Here is a 21,826-nt window from a genome sequence, read left to right as displayed (position 1 = left end):
CTGTATTGTACCATACCCATGTCAATGCATCCTAGGTCCCAATTAGCACATGCTCTCTGAGAAAATGGGGTTTCGATGGTCACTATTGGGTTTCTTCTTCTTCTACTACCCTATTCCTCACTTTTTTATTGGTAAGTTGTACATGCACCCAATGGGTCTTGAACCCATGATCCCACCCTCCATCTAGAAATTTTAAGGGGAGAAGATGTTAGTTGAGCTAGAGCTCATTGGTCCCATTCCTCAAATTCAAGCATTCCCCATTTTATTTTTCAAACACGAGAATGTTCGTTTTGTTTGGATTGGCCATTATTGGTTTAATTAATTGTGGATTCCTCTTGAACAATAGAGCATTCCTTGCCCTCAAATTTATTATAGTCGTTGGGGACTAGCTCACTTTAAGCGTTCTAGGATTTAGTTTTCAATGTGGCACTCTTTTATAAAATTTCTCTAGTTTTATGAACATTATTATTCAATGGGGTAGCAGGTTTATTTGCTTGATCTGTATAGGGATGGATATGACAGTTTGAAGACTAGTAAATTATGAGTTCAGCATAAGGGGTGGCATTTAGCATGCCACAGTAATGGACCTTCTATGAGTTTCAGAAGGTTGAGTCCAGTTCATGGCTGTGTCCTGTGAGCTCAAACTTTGAGGATTAGGATCTTGGGTGATTAGTCATCTCAATTATCCGATCCTCGTGGTATTGAAGGAGTCAAATGGTGGGCTATAGATACCCGATGGTGTGGTACCATTCTTTGTTTGATTTTCTAATAATAAATGTGGGGGACTGATGGGACAGTCTGAAGTAAATAGAAGCCACCATTTTCATTTAAGGTTCTTTGCTATATTCAATTGTAATTGTTGTTCTTTTTTTATCCCCCATCTTGCGTGCAGCTTGAACAAAGCATTACTTCATACATTTATGTATTTAATTTTTTGTCTGTTCATGTGCACTTCTGCACGTGTAATATGAAAATCACAAGAATTTATGTTTGAATACCTCTAATAACTAGGAGATATAAGCTGTGATTTTTAACCATAGGATTTTTTTTTTGTTATGCAGATTGCAGAATATGTGTTTGGAATGCTGCTGATGGTAGCTTAGTACATTCTTTGACAAGTCATACTGAATCTGTAAGTGATTTAATCTTTTGGTAATGGAATTTTTTTTCCCTGATTCTTGTTGTTTTATCTTGCTTTCAGAAGGAAAGGAACTGATTCTGCTGTCTATTATTATTTTTTTAACCTATCCGCAAGTCAGGATGACTTACATCATGTGTTGAGTACTCTAATCATTTTCATGATCTCACTTTTTTTATAGATGGAAAAAGTGCCCCATGTGCTACTTTTTTTTACCCTAGTTTTTAATGGTGCAGTAGGGTACATCTTCAAAGGAATTAATAAGATATCTACGTATATTAATTTTTTTAGAAATTACTTAACTATGCTAGGGAATTGCAGCATATTTTAGAAATTACTTAACTATGATAGGGAATTGCTGCATTTTTTAGAAATTACTTAACTATGCTAGAGAATTCTGTAACTGAGGCAGGGAGGACTTAAACCCATACATCATTTGTTGGACTCTCTTCCTAATTCTTTAGGAATGTTTGTAACTTGTATATACATCATGTGTTTGCAAGATTTTCTTTTTTCAATAGAATTAACATAAAAAAGAGTGGATAAATGAGCTGTCTTTTTTCAACAGGATGCAATCACAAATGTAAAGCAGCAATGCAGCGATTTTGTCATGACCAGAAACATCCAGTGCCGGGAAATGACTGAAGATGTGCAAAGACAAATGGCGGGCCTCAATTTCCAGGATAATAAAAACGCAAGTGCTTACAACAACTACCCTTCAGTAGGACATCAGAATCAAAGATCCAATTCACAACAACAAGCAGATCCTCGGCCACAAGCAGCTTCCTATCAGCCACCAGAGCAGCCTACAATGCCTGGGTATGGTCCCCCACAAGCTGATTATAGCTCGCCACAGGTGCCTTCTCCTTACCATGTTCCACCTACAGCAGCAGTCACTTATTGGGCATGAGTATGGCCAACCTACTTATCCGGGGTGGCGAGATCCATACTACAATGCCCATGCACAACAATCTGGATCTCATCCTTGGCCTCCTTACACCATCCCACCTCCATACCCTCCTCCTTACCAAAGTGGCTACTATAAGCAACAATAGTGTAGCTGTGTATCATCTATCCATTTTGGCTATATAATTTGATTGCTTTTGATATGTAATCTGTTACTTTGTTCCATCCTTGCTTAAATAGATTGGATTTAGCTAGATCTTATTTATGGTCGTATAACCTCTTGATAATCCGTATGCTAGTTTGTGAAATGCTTTGTATGTGTATTGCATAGCTTGTAGTTGGATTTTTCTGTAGCTTTTAAATTATGTTGAGATTTACCGCAATGATACTAATTTGCTAAATAAAAATCATCTATTTTACTTTTTGTGTTCCATTTATGCTTATATCAAAAGTAAAATTATTAGTACTATGATTTTGTGAGGTTCACACGTAGGGCTTGTGACAGGAAACCACCCAAAAAAAAAAAAAAATTAAAAACCTATAAATCGAGTTCATTGAACTTGATTTATGTGGCCTTATAAATCGAGTTCAATGAACTCGATTTATGTTGCTATAATTCGAGTACTATGGACTCGAGTTCTACATTGAGTACCCTTCTCCAAAGATTTCAGGCAGAGAGTTGGGACAAAATCGATCCCTATGAAGTCGATTTTTACGTTTTTTTTTTACATTTTTTTTTTTGTTTTCCTTCTTACTTTTTTTCGTATCCTTTTTTTTCTTGGATTTGTTTTTCCGTTTTTTTTCTTGCTGTTATTTTTCCTTTCTTTTGCTTACTTTTTTTTTTCTTACCTTTTTTTTTTCTTTCTTTTGCTTACTTTTTTTTTCCTTTCTTTTGCGTACTTTTTTTTCTTACCCTTTTTTTTTCCTTTTTTTTTCTTACCTTATTCTTTGCTTACTTTTTTTTCCTTTTTTTTCTTCCTTTATTTTTCTTACTTTTTTTTCCCTGTAGTGCAGAAACACGATATTTTTCTCTCTCTATTCAGTATGTTAACTAAAGAATAAGCAAAACTTTTAGAAAACCACCTTATTGGTTATTTTCCTTCCTCACAAGTAATGCCACCATCAACTTAACAAGACTAAAAATTATAAACAATAAGTGAACAATGTCATGCAGAGTAAAAATAAGATAAGACTTGACGAAAATAAGGTCGTAAAAGAATCGAAAGCTATACATATGAGGAAGAAAATGGGTACATTGGATACAGAATACTTCGATTACAAGTGCATTCAGTGCTAAAAGAAAATAATAATTGTGCCGATACAACCCAATAGTAAGTTCGAATACACAATAAAGAGAACCACAATTTACATCTACAATGGCATTCCAAAATCGAGTATCTGCATACCTGAGAAAAATTTAAATATTGTCATTAAATACCAACAGCCAAAACGACGGTACTAATCTACGTAACTTGGATAATTGATATAATCATGACATTTTATATGAAAGCATCACTTACCTAGGTTGGGTCAGTATTGCTTGTCGAAGCCCCACGGGAAAGCGGACATCTTCTACGGTTATGCCCATGTTGATGACACAGTCCACAGCTCTGCTTTTGTTGAATCTCCCTCAAGTCAGAATCTGGCCTTTGGCTTCCCGATTTTCGCCGGACCCCATCCATCTCATTCCGTATCCTAGACTTCACAGGTCGACCTTTGGCCCGCAACAGGTCTGGGTCAGGCACCCACTTTGGACCTTCCACGTCCCTCCATAATGACTCTGACTTGGGCACCACAAATTGGTGTGAGTAGGTGCGAATGGCGTTGTCCAAACTATAACATGGGTCAATATATGCAGTTCCATCTTGCCCCAAGTACTGAAGAACTGTAATCGCATGTGAACAAGGGATCTTTCGATTTTGCCACTTTCCACAACCACATGTTCTGGCCAATATGTTTACTTCATGACTATGTTGTCCCCCTCCAGAGCTATGGATGTTGTACGCAGTCGTTACTTGATATACACCATGGACATTATTAAACGGCCTTACTTGGTGTGTTTTAGATTTTTTCAAATTTGCATCAAAGATTTCTAAGGCATATTTACTCCATACCTTGCCCTCCAAGAGATCATGAGTAATTTTTTTGTGTCGATCATGGAAATACGCGACAAGTTTGCTCCAAGTGAATTCAACTAGTGCAGCAATGGGCAGGCCACGGGCACCTTTGAGTACTCCATTGAAGCACTCTGAGACATTGGTTGTCATAGCCCCATAACGGTATCCACCATCACGTAGCTGGGTCCACTTCTCTATATCCTCTTTCATTAGATATGTGTATGGCATGATGGATGGGTCAGGTTCACTTACCTGTTGTTCAGTGGCTGATTTCTTCCTAAGGGCCTCGATCTCGGCTTCCTTGATAGGTTGCATGTACAACTCAAATTTAGCTTCCTGAGTAGCATACCCCGCTTTCAAGGCCAATGACTTTAAAGTGGCGTCCTGAAAATGCGTGTTGAAGTTGCTAGCAACATGTCGAAGGCAATATTTGTGGTATACTCGTACTCGTCCATGATCATCTCTAAGCCAGATTGCAATTGCGTTTCGAATACCCTTATGTCGGTCAGAAATTATGCATATGTCCTTATTTGCTATCACATCCCCCAGTGCAAACCTGACGCAATCTAAAAACCACCTCCAACTAGGCCCTGACTCTTTGTCCACAACAGCAAAGGCGAGAGACAAAACCTTGTTGTTGGCATCGGTGGCCATTGCAATCATCAATACCCCTCGATATTTACCATACAAATGGGTCTCATCAATACTGATTACTGGTTTACAATGTCTGAATCCTTCAATGCAAGGAGCGAAAGCCCAAAATATATATCGCAATATTGTAACACCTTCCTCCCTCGGTTCAGTGAGATACCAGTACCGGGTGCCAGATTCTTGATCCAAGTATGCCAACAACAACTTTTTCAGCCTTTCGTAAGACTCTTCCCAATCGCCGAATATCTTTGCAATAGCCCTTTGTTTCGCATCCCATATCTTATAGTAAGAAAGCTTATGTTCATAATACTTCCCTTTGATGTAATCTCTAAGGTGTTGAATTGTTGCCGTGTGATTTTCTCGTAACATTGGAACAAATTCTGCTGCAAGAAAATTACAATCCATCATTCTACCATCAAGAGCCATGCCAAGGGTCATACAACTGTGAGGACCCCCATAAGATGTGACCATCCATGTTCCCTGTTTAGGCTTCATGACTGCTCCAACGTACCACTTGCATGACTCATCCATGCATTTCACATACAATCTACTTTTGGTCGACCTACTAGTCAGAAAGTTTCTGTTATGCTTTGCGGCATAAATTGTTAATGCACGTTTCACCGCTTCTTTATTCGCAAAAATCAACCCCGTACAAAAATTCATGTCCGCATTCCAAGAAGAAGCAAATGCTTGCTCACCAACTTCAGGATCAACCATATTTTCCCAAGTGTTTTCATAAAATGATAAGGCGGGAGGTTCATAAATGGGGGTTGCATTTGTAACATGCTGAACTCTAACAGTAGGGTTTGCATCATCTTCATCACATTCATCCATATCATCAACATTAGGATTGAGAGTAATTTCATGGTCATCAACACCCCTATCAAAGTCACCTCGCTCAATCCTCTCTTCGTACTCATCTCTATCGTCAAGATCTTCCCCAACACAGTGTTCGTCTTCATCTTCAACTACTGGAACTGTAGAGGATTCACCTCGATGTGTACAAAATTGATCTTCATATCTATTGCCAGGTTCGCTCTCAACTGTTCTTGGTGTCTCTTGAAAAGGGGGTGTATAGCCTCCCAACGTGGTGCACTGATCATCTAGGACTGCAAACTGTAGAGATGTAGTTGTTTGTACAATATCCTCTATGCCGACTTCTGCACGCGGCTCCAAAGTGACGTACAACTCAAAATTTGCTACTTGTTCCCATTGACGCATCTTGTGAAACATGAACTTCACATGTTTGTCTTCTGTTATCCCCATATATCTATAATTAATGCATTGATTGAGGACTTCATGTGGAGAACGGAAAGTAATATGTATGTCATGCAAAGCAGGGTTCAGTTGCAGCTCTTCCATAATTTTTATCTTCAAATCACTTAAGGTCTTTAACTTATGGCGTATCATCATATAACAAAGACTGGATACCCGACCTTGAAATGGAAATCATCATAAGGGTTGGCATTGCTAAGGGATCCACCGTAGTATATATTTATATAGATCATTATCAACCTATAGATCATCAAGTGCAATTGTGTTAGTGACAAATTTATAACTCTCAATCAACATCAATCACAAAACTTTGGGTATGACATGCCAACAATACTAACCTCAACCAAATTTGCATATACTCACATCCAAATCATTCTAGAGGCATGACTTTCAAAACCCATTCAAATAAGATATGATGAACAAAAATATTATAGCAACTAGTTACCCATTGAAATCTTTGTTACAAATCTGAAACAATTATATCTTGAAATAATTTATACTAAAAAGACTGTAATGGGTGTCTTAGGTATCAAACTCATAATCCATTTCATACCAATCACAAAAACCTAAAAGTACTAAATATTCCTAACAATTGATCACAATATTTAGTACTAAATATTCCCAATATTAATTTTGAATAAAAACCTAGCATAATCACAAAATTTGGTACTAAATATTTCCCCAATACTAAATATTCCCAATAATTAATCACAATATTAATTTTTTTTAAAACCTACAAAATAATTTAATCACAATATTAATTTTTTTTAAAAACCTACAAAATAATTTAATCACAATATTAATTTTTTTAAAAACCTACAAAATAATTTAATCACAATATTAATTTTTTTTAAAAACCTACAAAATAATTTAATCACAATATTAATTTTTTTTTAAAACCTACAAAATAATTTAATCACAATATTAATTTTTTTTTAAAACCTACAAAATAATTTAATCACAATATTTACACTAACAAAAAATAAGCAAATATTCCCAATATGTTGTAATAACATAATTAATCACAATATTTGGTACTAAAAATTCCCAATTTACAATCACAATATTAATTTCCTAAAAAAAACTTAGCAAATAATTTAATCACAATATTTACACTAACAAAAAAAAAATTCCAAATATGTTGTAATAACATTAATCACAATATTTAGTACTAAGTATTTCCAATAATTAATCATAATAATAATTAAAAAAAACTAACAAATAATCACAATATACTAACAAACTACCCACAAACAAACAAACTAATCACAATATTTACACTAACAAACTACCCACAAACAAACAAACTAATCACAATATTTACACTAACAAACAAAAAAACAAAAATTTTCCTAATATGTTCTAATTGTTTCTTAAAAAAAATAACCTAGCAAATAACCATTATATTTAACTAACAAAAAATATTATCAATATTGTAAAAAACATTACCTGAGAGTTGATGAAAGTTGAGTGTGATTGTTGTGTGAGTGATGAAGTAAGTTGTGTGAGTGATGAGGGTTGTGTGAGTGATGTGGGTTGTGTGAGTGGTGCTGCTGTGAGAGCAGAAGAGAAATGAGAGCATAAGTGAGCCGGGTAAGGGGGAAAAAGGTCCCAGTTGGGACCCACATGACACGTGGATGGGTTGGGGACCATTCACAGAAATCGAGTTCAGGAGACTCGATTTTTAGAAGCAAATAAATCGAGCCTCCTTGACTCGAGTTACATCCACGTGCCCGAAAACCATGGTGCCCAAAAATCGAGTCCAGTAGACTCGATTTACCTTAAGTGATCACGTGACCAAAAATCGAGTCCACTGGACTCGATTTACTAAAGTGATCACGTGCGCCGACGTGAGTGTGGAAAATAGAAATCGAGTTCATTGAGCTCGATTTTCTTGACCAAAAATCGAGTTCGTTGAACTCGATTTTTGTGCCTACGTGGCCTCCCTGTCCAGCTCAGCCAGTGTCGCGATGGAGAAATATAAACCGAAAATCGAGTCCAATAGACTCGAATTGTTAGAAACCAAATATGTTTCAAACGTTTGCTTACTAATGATATAGTTTGAGTTTTGTAGTTAGTTCTGTAAAAACGCCGAAATTGATACGTGGGTAATATCCAACCACCATCACTCCACCACTAGATAAACCCAACAGATCTGAAATCCATGAACAATCCAACACATTCAATACCAACATTTTCATATTATTTGAAAATTTAACAAGAAAGTTAGAGAGATGTAAAAGATTTGGATTTGAGAAAAACAAAGTCTTGCTTTGAATGATGGTGATTCTAGATCTGTTGGTGTTTTTGGTGGAGTGATGTTGGTTGGTGAGGGGCAGTGAGATGTCCGGCATGGTGTAGATCGGGTGATGGTTTTTTCTGTGACGGGAGAAGTCGAGTGCGGTGGCTGACGATGCCGGCATGTTTGGTGGTGGTGGCAGCGGAGGTGTTTGTGTTTTGTTTTATCTTATTTTATTTAGTAGTTAAAATAAAATAAAAAGTTATAATGATAATATTTAATTAATTATGTAAACATGACATATTTTTATTGGTGAAGTTGAGAATGTAGCAGTAAAAACAAAAGATTTGTACTCAGACAAATAGTGCTAACAGTACATTATCCTCTCCATAGATACATCTTGTTGCTCCTCAAAAACACTGATAAACAGTGTAAAAGCAAAATGGACTCCCTAAACCTCAACTTCAAGTCCACCTTCCTCACCAACATCCCACTCCCAATCCCACTCTTCCCTTCTCACAAACCACCTTCATCAGCAAAACCCAAAACCACAATCCACTCCTCTTCTTCTTCGTCTTCTTCTTCAGTGACACCAGACCCATGGTCTCTCAGCGATGGCAACGACCCAACCAAGCCAAAACCCAGGTCCAAAAACTCCAAAAACCCACTCTCCGACGACAACGCAAGGCGCATAATCAAGGCCAGGGCTCAGTACCTTAGCCAGCTGCGCAAGAACCAGGGCTCGCGAGCGCAGACACCCAAGTGGATTAAGAGGACGCCGGAGCAAATGGTGAAGTATCTTCAGGATGACCGGAATGGCCACCTGTACGGTCGGCACGTGGTGGCGGCGATAAAGCAGGTGAGGGCTTTGGCTGTGAGAGGTGAAGGTGGGTATGACATGAGAGAGGTGATGGCTTCGTTTGTGGGGAAGCTGAGTTTTAGAGAGATGTGTGTGGTTTTGAAGGAGCAGAAAGGTTGGAGGCAAGCTAGGGACTTCTTTTCTTGGATGAAACTTCAGGTTTGTTACTTGCTTGGGCCTTTTTTTGGAATTATTTTTGGGAAAGTTTGAGTTGTTGTGGTTGAATTTGGTATTTTTCGTCTGGGTTTTTTGTGCTTTTCTGCATATTGAATTTGGTGAATTTCATCGTACTAAAACTACACATGGATGGTCTCTTTAATTGCATAATGGGTTGGAGCAAGATAGCTCTAAACATGTTTAATGCCAAACTTTTTCCTTTAGCAACATCTGGGTTTTGTTGTTTTTTTCATTTTTAATTCATTTTCTGGAGGTGGGTTTATGAGGGGTTTATTGTTATGGACAAAATTTAGTTTAGTTTCTTAGGTGTAGTACATTAGTTCCCAATTCAATTTAATTAAATATATAGCTGGATTGGGAAAGGTAATACTGTTTGTGACTTTGTGCTGTATTGGTCAATGCAGACATATGTTTGAATTGAATTGGGTAATCAAATCTATGTACTGCAAACTGTACCTAAATTTTGTTCTTTTGTAATTGGGTCTTTGAAATTGTAGTTAGTTTTGGTAATTACATTTGGATTCTTCTTCTTCTTCTTCTTCTTTGGAAATTTGAGGTCTATTTATTTATTTATTTTTGGGTGGGGTGGGTGGGGGTGGTGGTTTTTGACACAGATTAATTAAATGGATGGTAGTATTTCTTTTATAGTAATTTGGTAATCCTCACATCAGGGTTGTTAAAATTGATATTGAACAACTATTGGAGTTTTTATTTTTTTAATTATAATTTTTTATTTTTAGTTTGATGCAGCATCGATCAGAGCACTTTCTAAATTTTCAATTTATCTTTTGATTTTTTTTCCTTTATCAACTTTGTGCTCTACCTGGATTTCTTTCTGAATTTTCTAGAATTGAATTTAGTAGGGAGCAAATTTGTTATGGCTTTGTGCTCATCTTCTTTGTATTAAATTCATATCTAGGTTTTATTTGTGTTATTTTGTGGTTTTATTTGCGAATCCTTAAGTTAGATTTGGATTGGTTTTCTAGCAATAGCTGTGATAACCTTAATTAGTGGTTTACTGTCAATGAATGTCTGAAACTTGATGTTTCATAATGCTGTTTACTTCCAAAGCATGAAGATTAATTTAGTGTATTGATAGATTTGCGCTCGCACAGTTAAGCTATCGCCCTAGTGTTATTGTCTACACAATTGTCCTGCGCATATATGGGCAAATTGGAAAGATTAAGATGTCTGAGGAGACCTTCTTGGAGATGCTTGAAGCAGGATGTGAACCGGATGAAGTTGCTTGTGGTACCATGATCTGTACATATGCCAAATGGGGACGTCATAAGGCTATGTTGTCATTTTTTTCTGCTGTACAAGAAAGGGGAATTGTACTCACTGCTGCAGTTTTCAATTTTATGATGTCATCCTTGCAAAAGAAATCACTCCATGGAAAGGTCATAGAAATTTGGAGGCAGATGGTTGATAAAGGGGTTGCACCCAATCATTTCACTTATACAGTTGTCATCAGCTCACTCGTTAAAGAAGGTCTTCTTGAGGAAGCTTTTAGGACTTTTTCTGAGATGAAAAATTTTGGATTTGTTCCGGAGGAGGTTACGTATAGCCTACTTATTAATTTGAGTAACAAAAATGGTAATCGAGAGGAAGCTCTAAGATTGTATGAGGACATGAGATCCCAGAAAATAGTTCCAAGTAACTATACCTGTGCTTCGCTTCTAGCTTTGTATTACAAAAATGAAGATTACTCTAAAGCCCTTTCTCTCTTTTCAGAAATGGAAAGAAAAAAAATTGCAGCCGATGAAGTAATCTATGGTTTGCTCATAAGAATATATGGAAAACTTGGTCTTTATGAGGATGCTCAAAAAACATTTGAAGAGACTGAGCAGCTGGGCCTACTTAGTGACGAGAAAACTTATTTGGCAATGGCACAAGTCCATCTCAATTCAGGGAATGTTGAGAAAGCTGTAAAAATTATTGAGCTAATGAAGTCTAGAAACATTTGGTTCTCAAGGTTTGCTTATATTGTCTTATTGCAATGTTATGTTATGAAAGAAGATTTGAACTCTGCTGAAGTCACATTTGAGGCTCTATCCAAGACTGGACTTCCTGATTCTGGTTCCTGTAATGATTTGCTCAATTTGTATATTAGACTGGGCTTGATGGAAAAGGCCAGGGATTTTATTGCTCAGATAAGGAAAGATAAAGTAGATTTTGATGAGGAGCTTTACAAGACTGTTTTGAGAGTATATTGCAAAGAAGGAATGCTAAGAGACACTGAGCAGCTAGTAGAAGAGATGGGTACTGATCAATCATTCAAGGATAATCGATTCATCTTAACATGTTTTAGGGCTATGCATAACCAGATCGAAGATGATCAACTTGATAAAAAAGTTTTGGCATTTGATCATCCTGACACTATGGCTATTGAGCTCATGCTCAATTTGTATTTGGCAGATGAAAATCTCATGAAAACAGAAGAAATACTAAAATTGCTGCTTCAAACTGCTGGTGGCTTGTCAATTGCGGGTCAGGTCATTAACAAATTCATTAGAGAAGGTAAAAAACTTACTAATGTTTTGTTTTAATGATAATTTGTAATTGTTTTATATGAGTTCCTATGAGTAAAAGTTTTATGCTTTTAATCTATATTTATGGCAAAAGTGAAGCGAGGTTGAGATTGATTTCTTTGCAGGTGATGCACTTAAAGCAGAAACTCTTACTGGTCTGTTGATCAAGCTAGGCTGCAGACTTCAGGGTGCTACAGTTGCTTCTTTGATTAGTTTATTTGCAAAGCAACGCAAGCTGAAAAAAGCCCAGGAAGTCTTTTCAGCAGTTGCAGATTCTTCTACATGTGAAAAGTCAATATATAACTCAATGATTGATGCATATGCCAAGTGTGGCAGACCAGAGGAGGCATACTCGCTTTACAAACAAGTAACTGAGAAAGGGCATGATATGAATGCTGTTGGCATCAGCATAGTTGTGAATGCTTTGACAAATATTGGTATGAGTGGAAAATGTAGCAGACTAACACAGTTTGTTCCTCTCTCTCTATACTTTGGGTAATCAAATAATAAGAGCCTCCAATAACATGCAAAGCTCTTATAAGTTTAATGAATGATGCACGCTCACAATCTACTTTGTGTGTTATGCATTTCCATTCAAAATAATAAATAACTTTTATTTTGATATTCTGGAAAGTTTATCTCAAACAAACCTGGTCTTACCAAACAAGTGGTGAGCTGTTATATAGAAACTATGAAGATACAAAAAATAGACTTCGTGCAAAGCTAAGCTTATATCTGGCTCTTTGTAATTGCATTTTGTTGACTTGAAGGGCCAAGTCTTCAGGTAAAAAAACTCCTCAGAACTTTAATTATATCTACAACTCTTCAGGAACAAATGCTCTCCTGGAATTATTGGAAGTGAGCGTCTGAATAGGAAATCATACTTTTTTGTTTTTCAAACAGCCCATTTTATTAGGAATCACATTCCAAGCATCCTGCCAAAAGATGTATACTGACAGTAAATAATTTAGGAAGTATGATGGGTAGCATTTGATGCTTGGTTGGTTTGCAGTTATTCTTGTGCCAATTTCAATTAGTAATAACAGTAGCCCATCTGCAGGGAAACATCGAGAGGCAGAGAATATTATCTGTGAAAGTCTTGAAGGCAGCTCGGAGCTAGATACTGTGGCATACAATACCTTTATCAAGGCCATGCTAGGAGCAGGTTGATATAAACCATCTCAATTTATTGAAGCTACATATGCAGAGAAAACATGGAATGACCATTAAACTTCATTTTTCAGGCAAATTGCATTTTGCATCCAGCATCTATGATCGCATGCTTTCCTCTGGGATTTCTCCATCAATTCAGACATACAGCACCATGATCAGGTAAGAGTCTAATGTGTGTGTGTGTAGGGTGGGTTCATTTGGAAGGGTAACTCAAGAAGTTATAAATACATCTTACTGGTGACATGTTGTGGTTCATACTGTTTATTATGTCTGCAGTGTGTATGGACGGGGTCGAAAGTTGGATAGGGCTGTGGAGATGTTCAACACAGCGCGCAGCTTGGGTTTGTGTCTGGATGAGAAGGCGTACATGAATCTGATAAGCTATTATGGGAAGGCTGGTATGGTTCTACCCCCTTCATTTTGTGGAGACGTGAAAAAAAAAAAAAATTGTAGACATTCTTAGTGAAATGTGCCAAAAGACACCATTGATCTTGAATCGCAATAGTTATCTTGGCTTAGTTGACATCAAGAGAAAAATGCTTATTTGTCTTTTGTGCTTTTCATAGTTTGTGAGATACACATACTCAAAATGTAGATAAATATGATCATTTAAAATTCTGACTGCTGGAAGAAGTGCTGAATATGGCTTGAATTGAAATTTTATACTGAGAGGTCATGGATGGCAGATTTACCTATGGTTGTTGTTGTTGTTTTTTATTTTTATTTTTTAATTTTAAATAAAATTTATTTCTTCTCCTTTTCTATATCCAGTAGAATGAAAGGTTGTGATATTCTCCTCACAAATTTATTCTATTTTGTAGGTAAGAGGCATGAAGCTTCCCAGTTATTCACCAAGATGCTGGAAGAAGGGATAAAACCTGGAATGGTATGCAGATGTTATATTGCCCAAACATATGAGATTATGATTAAAAGATATCTAAATAGTATGTCCAAGGTACTTAGAGAAGAAAACAAAGAAGAGACATATTGGTCATAAATAACTTGAGAGGGTGACTTATGTCATAATGTTCCTTGATGCCATGACTTCAACTCACTTTTGTAATAATATGTTTATCTTTTTTACTTATAAAACTAGAACATATAAACTAAAGTACTTATTCATTTTCTTTGCTGGGGAAATGCAGGTCAGCTACAATATCATGATAAATGTATATGCTACTGCAGGACTTTATCATGAAGTAAATGAACTTTTTCAAGCCATGCAGAGAGATGGTTGCTTGCCCGACTCCTTTACCTACCTTTCCGTTGTTCGGGCTTACACTGAGAGTTTGAAATACTCAGAAGCCGAGGAAACCATTGATTCTATGCAGAAAAGAGGCATCCCCACTTCTTGTGCACATTTTAACCTCTTACTCTCTGCTTTTGCAAAACCAGGTCAGATGGGGGATGCCGAAAGGGTTTATAAGAAGCTGCTCACTACTGGTTTATATCCTGACCTTGCATGCAATCGTGCTATGCTGAGAGGTTACATGGACTACGGACATGTAGAAGAAGGTATCAACTTTTTTGAACGAATTTCTGAGTCTGTGGAGTCAGACAGGTTTATTATGAGTGCAGCTGTACTTTTGTACAAGTCTGCAGGAATGGAACTCAAAGCTGAAGGTTTGTTAGATTCCATGAACAGTTTGGGCATCCCATTCCTTAAGGACCTTGAAGTTGGATTGAAGCTCAAAACTTCCTAACAAATGCTAATAACTCATTATTATTAAGGAGATGAACAAAGGGATAGAGAAGGATTCTAAGTGTTTGTTAATGGAATGGGATTTGTTACGAATACATGTCATAGTTGTACATCAGTGGTGAATAAATTTTGAGGAAGATGCTGTATTATATAATTTAGTGACCGTGGTGAACACACATAACACAGTTGCTTGTTAGCAGTTTGTGATGATGGTGTAGGACTGTGTAATGCTAATCCACAATGGATCATGTGCCATGGAGCTCATCTGTCATATAAAAACTTGCAATTGGTGGCTTGAAGTCATCTTTGACCATGAAATGTTATGGGCAATTAGTAGAACTTGCGAACCTTGCTGGGTGTCCATCATCACATGAGGATTATCGTGTTGGTATCGATTGCTTATAATGAATAAGAAGTTCAATATCAGATCCTCATTACTTAAATGTTCAGCATGTGATATGGTGACAAAATGTGGATGTTTGCATACCAGCAGTTAAGTGACAGGGGATTTGGACTTGTCTTGCTAATCCTCCTTGGATTATTAAGTGGCATAGAGATTAGTTGTTGTATGGACCCTAAATTGGTGGCATGAAGCTGAAAGGATATACAAGGAACTATTCTCCACCAGTTTAAGTCCTGATCTTGCATGTTGTTGGATCATTCTGGGAGATCACACGGACTACTTCCATGTGGAAGAAGGCCATCCCCTGGTTCAAAGAAAGTATTGTGTATGCAGAAGCAGACAGGTTTATCATGAGTACAGCTGAGCAAAAGTTTTCAGGAAAGGACATTGAAGGTGGTGTTTTGAATTCTACATGGTTTGGAATGCCATTCCTGGAAAACCTTGGAGTTGGGTTGAAGCTCAAAATCCCCTATAATATTTATGAACTAATTCTGTGACAGGTTTATTTAATACCATGACCAAATGCCGCATAGAGTGAATTCCTGACAATGGAAAAAGACAACTACTGAACAAGTTCCGTTTAGTTGTTATAAACAATGCTGAGACGATATTTGGTTCAGACCATCATGTTGCTAAGCTCCCATTGATCAAATTGCAAAGAGCTCTGGCATTTCTAGACCCAAATTTGAGAGAGATGCCAAATACATGACAATTTAATCTGTTGTTTGGCAGCAGTGGCATGACCGTTGCTTGAAGACTGTTGTATTGCTAATCTTTTCATGCTAGGGCGGCAAAGAGCTCATCTATGTACAAGGTCTTGAAATTTTGGCTGTATGACGACATATAGCTAGATATGATCTTGTTTAATTATCACGGGAACATGGCGTGACATCTTATGTTGAATGTTGAATCTTGTGCCTGGTGCATGACAACTGACAAGCAAGAGCGTTCTACGCATTGTTGGCACCAGTGAAGATTTTGGCAGCATGAGATATCTTTGTTGATGCTGGTGGTGCAGTTGCATGGGTGAAAGCAGATTCATATAGTAGCTGCTGAACTGAAAGCTTGTTGTGATTGAGACATTTTTACTTATGATTATAACATGTTCATTAAATTACAGCAGCCAGAACATAAATGGCTGAGGTAAATACATTAGTCAAATGCAGAGTTGTGGGAAAATATATAATTAGATTTGGTGCTGAAAACTTATACACTGTAAATGATTGTACAAAACTTATACACGTTTTCATGCAATGGATTAGTTTTTTCTCCCTTCAGGGATTTTTGTGAAGTAATAGTGTGTTCTAAGATTATTAAACTAGTTTCTTCGTCCAAATTTTCTAATATTTATTAATAGGTTTCGTCGTGTTGCGAAACTTTTGATTCTATTTGCAAAATTAAAATGATCGTTTTGCCAAAATTCAAAATGGTGGTGGACGTGCTTCCCTAACTCAAAAGCACTATGTTTTCTTGTCAAGACTTGCATCTTTATATTTGCTAATACCATTTCAAAAAAATTGTTATATCTCCAAATAATTTCAAAACTGTACCTATTAAAATTTTTACTCTATTGTCTCAAATTGGTACTTTTATATATATATATATATATATATATATATATATATATATGTATGTATGTATGTATGTAGGTATGTATTTGACAATTGAATGGTAACAATGAGGATGAAAGACTTGAATCCTGATTCTTCTTGTAAATGAGAGTAAGTAAGACTACTAAATTATAAAATTTTAATGTTTAATTTGGTCAATTTTTAAATCTCAGAGTTAATTGAAATTGATAATACAAATCCTCTCGAAAAAAAAAAAGAAAAAAAGAAAAAAAGAAATTGATAATACAAAGGATTAGTTTGAAATTAACCCAAATATCAGTAAATATATAATTTTTTTTAATTGGGCCTGTTTTTAATATTTAATGGGCCTTGGCGTGAATCCAAGCCCATACAACTCTCAGCTACATTTCCTTGTAGTACTGCAGTTCCTTTCTCTCTCATCTCTCTCTCTCTCTCTGCGTGGAGGAGCAATGGCGTCGAGTCTGTTCAAAACACTAATCCGATCGTCAAATTCACCATCAACGGTCAGGAGCTTCAGCCTCATCAGCAGCCAAATCAGCGAACACACCGCCAAATGGATGCAGGTACTGTATAATTTCCCCCATTACCAATACCTAGAAACTTTTAGAATTTCTGTACCCAAATTATAATTCTCGTATTACCATTTTTACTTCAGATCTATTTTCTTTATCCTTTATATTCTTTATCAATCAAAATTTTGTGTATCCATTTTTAATTTCACGAGCTTGTTTTTTCAGAGGTAATTTTATTTTATATTTTTTTAAAAGAATTTTATTTTTATAAAATTTTAAAGGAAGTTATTTTAGTCGGTAAGATTTTCTGGGTTAATTTTTTTTTTATTTGGTTCAAAGTATTTGTGTGGCTCTTTTTGATGAAAAAAAAAGAGAAAAAGAAAAGAATGAGTCACTAGAGATGGTTTGGTCATGTTCCGAGGAGAGCGATTAATGCACGGGTGAGAGTAAGTTGATTCGAGTTGAGGGAATGAAATAAAGGTGTAGGAAGACCAAAAATTAACATTAGTAGAAGTAGTAAAAAAAAAAGTATAATTTTGGTTAGATTAGAATGGTGGAAAAGAGTACATGTGGTTGGCCCTAACTAAATGCTTAGGATCAATAACCGACCCCAAAAATTTGGTGGCGGTTGTGCATTTATCATTTATATGAGTAATGTTTAAGAATGTATAGAGATAACTTGTTTTGTGTGTAATTGATCTTTTGTATTTTATCAAAGAAATTTCAATGTTGGGATGCTGTTTGCTTTTCTAATTGAGCTGTTCTTGGTGAGGAATGTATTTGTACCAATTAGGGTAATAGGTACTTTAATTAGTGACTGTTTTGGCTGTGTATTTTTCAATGATCGGTATTTTAGTTTCTAAACGTAATGAACTTTCTTGATTTATTTGTTTGATAAAATTATTTTTTGTTTTATTTATTTTTGAAAAAAAAAAATTTAAATCCCAATGTGATCTACAAAGTGGAAGTAATGGATTTATTAATTGATCACACAATTAATTATTTAATCCACAAGGTAAAACAGTTAAAACATGGATACAATATCTATCACAGTAATAATAAAGCAATAAAGAAAACAACTTTGAGAGCCTCTCCAATGGCAAAACCATTCCGGGGACCTAGTCCCATAGAAAATTCACAATGGGAAAACCTTTGTATAACTAGATTCTCTATTGTAATATCTGCAAACACCCTGCTTGCCTTCCTACCATGGTAGTCCTAGAATCTCTGGAATCTTCCTAGGCAGATCCTTCACAAACTCCGCATGAACTAAAACCTAGGCACCTTAAGGAAACTCCTTGAACATTTTGCTTCATTGTTACTTCCAGGAACAAGGATTTTGTGGTTACATTATCTCAAAGTTGATATCATATGGGAAATTTGCAGGAAGGCCTTAAAAACATCTTCTGTGTAGGAGTATATGAATATCATTTTTTTTTTCCCGATAAATAAAAGTATATCATGTTTTGCTTTTATTTGTAGGATACAAGTAAGAAGTCCCCAATGGAATTGATCAATGAAGTTCCACCCATCAAGGTTGAAGGCAGGATTGTTGCTTGTGAAGGAGGTTATTTTGTACTCTGAATATTTTACTTATTTCTTTTTCATAATCCCCACTAAATATTTGTGGACTCTCAATTCCATGATCAAGTCAGTTCAACACTTCACATTGGATGTGAGTTTACTAGGGATTTACTTGTTTCTGGTTGCAGACAGCAATCCTGCACTTGGGCATCCAATTGAGTTCATATGCCTTGACCTGAATGAGCCAGCCATCTGCAAGTATTGTGGTCTACGCTATGTTCAGGAGCACCACCACTAGGAGTTTGATGGTGATTATTCTGAACCACTACAATCTGCATTGTTGAAACCCCAGAGTATAATTATGACATGGCAAGGTTCATGTTTGTTTAGCATTTTGTTTTTTCTTGGACTGAATCATGCTGTATTGATAAGATTTTCATGTATTCAATATTTAGCAAAATAAAGATTTGACATGCCCGCTTGATTTTCCTCCCAATTCTATATCTACATGAATATCTGAAGTTAATTTATCCATGTATAAATTTCTTCCAAACTGATTTGGAGGAATCTCCTCCAACACAATATGTGGCAACTCAGTGACAGACATTGATTTTAATTATATGACTCATTAGGTTATCTAAATATGTCATGTTATTAAAAGCACACAGATTGTCATTTGAATCACCAAATAATGGATTGGAGGAATTTTTCTCCAAACTGGGTTGGATTATCACTTTGTCTACTTATTGCTTTATGAAGTGCTGTGATGAGTTTTCATCTCTGTAAAACTGTTAAATTAATTTTAGATGTTGTAACATCAAGTTTTGGTTGATTTGGAAGCATTAAGTGTATTTATCTTGTTTATTTGGGGATTGGTTGTGAATCTTGTGATAGACACATCACAAAAGTTGCACCCACAGGTTTATTTGTATACTACTCTGGGGTTGGTTGTGAATCTTGTGATAGACATGTGTCACAAAAGTTGCATCCACAGGTTTATTTATATAGTTGTTTGGGGTCAGATGTCTAGTTTGAAAATCCCGGTAGTTTTGCCATCAGAACTGCTAGCTCAATTATACATTATGTGCTCTTTGATGATGAAGATGGTCGCCAAGTCCACTTTTGGCATGACACTTGGTGTGTGGATCATCCCTTGAAGGTGTTGTTCCTACACTTGTATGCATGCTCCATAGCTAGAGACACTTCAGTTTATTCTTTGGTGGTTAGACATACAGACGAAGAGATGGAGCTGGAAAGTCAGATTTCATAAATAATTTAATAATTAGGAGTTGGAATCGGCAAACTCCTTTCTAAATCTTCTTTACTCAAATATCTTAAGAAGAGAGGGTTGTGATAGAATGAGTTAAACTGAAAGGGAGTGGTGACTTTGGTGTTCCTTTTTTTTTTTTTTTAATTGGTACTTGTGCCGTGCGTTTCACTAGGTATATGATGTTTTATCTTATTAAAAAAGAAAAATAAGAAGACAGTATTTGATGTTTTATGGTTCCAGGGAGGCCAGGAGTTGCCTTCATATGTATAATAGCTTGGAGAAAGATTCTTACATGTGGCAATCTCATCAAGAGAGATTACACATTAGTAGGATGGTGCTCAGGTGCTGTATGTATCGGACTGCACTCTTGCTATGATGTGTTAAGGGGTTTTTTTTTTTTTGGGGGAATTCTATGGGTGTTATTGAAAAGGGCAAAACTTAGATACAGTACCTTAGGTTCCCCTCTTGAAATTAAGCCACTTGTCAAGTTAAAAAAAATAAACAAACGGCGTTGAAATTGTGCACGCCTTTCCTTCTTCTTCTTCCTTTTTGCTAGACCTGTGAGAAAACCCAATGGCTTCACAATTTAGATCTCTCAAACTTCTCACCCCCATCTCATAAACACCTGATGGGTTTAGGACTTCTTATCAAAATCAAGCAAAAGAAGTACAAAGGGGGCTGGAAATCGGTGCTGGGGACAATCAGAAACAAGGCTAACTCTTGCTATTGTCAGCCATCAACTGCTATTGCTTTCAAGAAAGAAATATCCCATGAAGGGAAGGAGCGGGCCCGCCTCACCATTCCTCTTCTCCAAAGCAATCAAAAAAGAAAAATCCCATGAAAAAGGCCTGCCGTTTCCTGGTATAAAGCTCCAAATCCCATTTGAAGCCATTGGGTTCTTATGAGATTTTTCTAAGAGATCTAAAGCCATTGATGTTTCTGAGATTGAGTGTGAGAAGTTTGAGAGATTTGAATGAGAGATCTAAAGCCATCGTTGCTTCTAAGATTGAGGGTGAGCAGTTTGAGAGATCTGAAGCGTAAGCCAGTCAAAGGAGAAAAAAGAAAAAAGTATTTTTAACGCCGTTTGTTTATTTTTTTAACTTGACAGGTGGCTTAATTTCAAGAGGGGAACCTAAGGTATTATACCTAAGGTACTGTATCTAAGTTTTGCCCTATTGAAAAAGGTCCTTAATCTTTTTCTTGGTCGGAAGAATTAGGTTGGCAAACATTCGTCATATATTTGGAATTTAGTCTTTTTTATGATTGATGTAAACATAGTGGAGGGAACAAAACTGTCATACTTTTGAGTTTTGAGGATACAGAGAGTTTGGTGAGTCAATTTACAACATGGCTTATTAGATTTTTTTTTTCCTGATTGGTCTCTTGCATGGGATTTTTCCAACAATTGTTCCATTGATGAATATAAAGAGTTGCTACTCTTCTTTACATAATACATGTTCTTTGTAAGTCTTTACTCTTCTTTTTGTTCATTAAAATATTGTTACCTATTAAAAAAAAAAATTTGACTGTGGTCTTGAAGATATTTTGTGCTGAAGTTTCTATTTTTTGAGCAGTGGAGGTGCTCCATTGGGTTTTGCCTGAATTGTTTTTCTTTATGCAAAACTTGAAGCTCATAAATCATAACTCATGGAACTTAACGCACAGAAACTTATTATCTTGTAATTTTATTACCACAAAGCCATAATATGAATTTACAATGTTCGAGTTTGTTATATTGGCAAACCATTGAAGGTGTC

General features: G+C 36.1%; 3 protein-coding genes and 1 pseudogene across 4 annotated transcripts; 3 read left to right on the top strand and 1 right to left on the bottom strand.

Moving 5' to 3' along the window:
• The first annotated feature begins 64 nt into the window (after nucleotides 1-64).
• On the top strand, nucleotides 65-2,323 carry LOC142620355 (uncharacterized; annotated as a pseudogene).
• Nucleotides 2,324-3,358: 1,035 nt separating this feature from the next.
• LOC142618701 (uncharacterized) lies at nucleotides 3,359-4,492 on the bottom strand. The gene is made up of 2 exons (XM_075791691.1): nucleotides 3,565-4,492; nucleotides 3,359-3,450 (listed from the first exon to the last, which is right to left on the bottom strand). Exon 1 carries the CDS (start codon nucleotides 4,474-4,476, stop codon nucleotides 3,565-3,567), a length of 912 nt encoding a protein of 303 aa, XP_075647806.1. The 5' UTR covers nucleotides 4,477-4,492; the 3' UTR covers nucleotides 3,359-3,450.
• Nucleotides 4,493-8,714: 4,222 nt separating this feature from the next.
• On the top strand, nucleotides 8,715-16,462 carry LOC142620877 (pentatricopeptide repeat-containing protein At5g27270). Of its 2 annotated transcripts, none has more exons than XM_075794174.1 (8): nucleotides 8,715-9,344; nucleotides 10,478-11,882; nucleotides 12,019-12,330; nucleotides 12,954-13,058; nucleotides 13,138-13,225; nucleotides 13,343-13,464; nucleotides 13,888-13,952; nucleotides 14,212-16,462. In XM_075794174.1, exons 1-8 carry the CDS (start codon nucleotides 8,769-8,771, stop codon nucleotides 14,767-14,769), a joined length of 3,231 nt encoding a protein of 1,076 aa, XP_075650289.1. In that variant the 5' UTR covers nucleotides 8,715-8,768; the 3' UTR covers nucleotides 14,770-16,462. The 2 variants fall into 2 exon arrangements, with proteins under 2 accessions (XP_075650289.1, XP_075650290.1); XM_075794175.1 differs by having other exon boundaries at nucleotides 9,207-9,344; nucleotides 10,462-11,882.
• Nucleotides 16,463-17,136: 674 nt separating this feature from the next.
• LOC142619652 (NADH dehydrogenase [ubiquinone] iron-sulfur protein 6, mitochondrial) lies at nucleotides 17,137-19,295 on the top strand. Its single transcript, XM_075792857.1, has 3 exons — nucleotides 17,137-17,326; nucleotides 18,758-18,842; nucleotides 18,988-19,295. Exons 1-3 carry the CDS (start codon nucleotides 17,213-17,215, stop codon nucleotides 19,095-19,097), a joined length of 309 nt encoding a protein of 102 aa, XP_075648972.1. The 5' UTR covers nucleotides 17,137-17,212; the 3' UTR covers nucleotides 19,098-19,295.
• Nucleotides 19,296-21,826: the final 2,531 nt, after the last annotated feature.

Source organism: Castanea sativa, chromosome 12 (genome assembly GCF_040712315.1).
Source record: "Castanea sativa cultivar Marrone di Chiusa Pesio chromosome 12, ASM4071231v1".
NCBI lineage: Eukaryota > Viridiplantae > Streptophyta > Magnoliopsida > Fagales > Fagaceae > Castanea > Castanea sativa.
Note: the sequence above shows the minus strand (reverse complement) of the source record. Positions and strands in the feature narration are given on the sequence as shown.

Coding starts and splice junctions, on each gene's coding strand:
- LOC142619652 (XM_075792857.1), top strand. CDS start 17,213: ATGGCGTCGAGTCTGTTCAAAACACTAATCCGATCGTCAAATTCACCA. Junction 17,327..18,757: donor ACACCGCCAAATGGATGCAG/GTACTGTATAAT, acceptor TTTTATTTGTAG/GATACAAGTAAGAAGTCCCC. Junction 18,843..18,987: donor GATTGTTGCTTGTGAAGGAG/GTTATTTTGTAC, acceptor TTCTGGTTGCAG/ACAGCAATCCTGCACTTGGG.
- LOC142620877 (XM_075794174.1), top strand. CDS start 8,769: ATGGACTCCCTAAACCTCAACTTCAAGTCCACCTTCCTCACCAACATC. Junction 13,226..13,342: donor ACATACAGCACCATGATCAG/GTAAGAGTCTAA, acceptor TTATGTCTGCAG/TGTGTATGGACGGGGTCGAA. Junction 13,953..14,211: donor AAGGGATAAAACCTGGAATG/GTATGCAGATGT, acceptor GGGGAAATGCAG/GTCAGCTACAATATCATGAT.
- LOC142618701 (XM_075791691.1), bottom strand. CDS start 4,476: ATGCAACCTATCAAGGAAGCCGAGATCGAGGCCCTTAGGAAGAAATCA.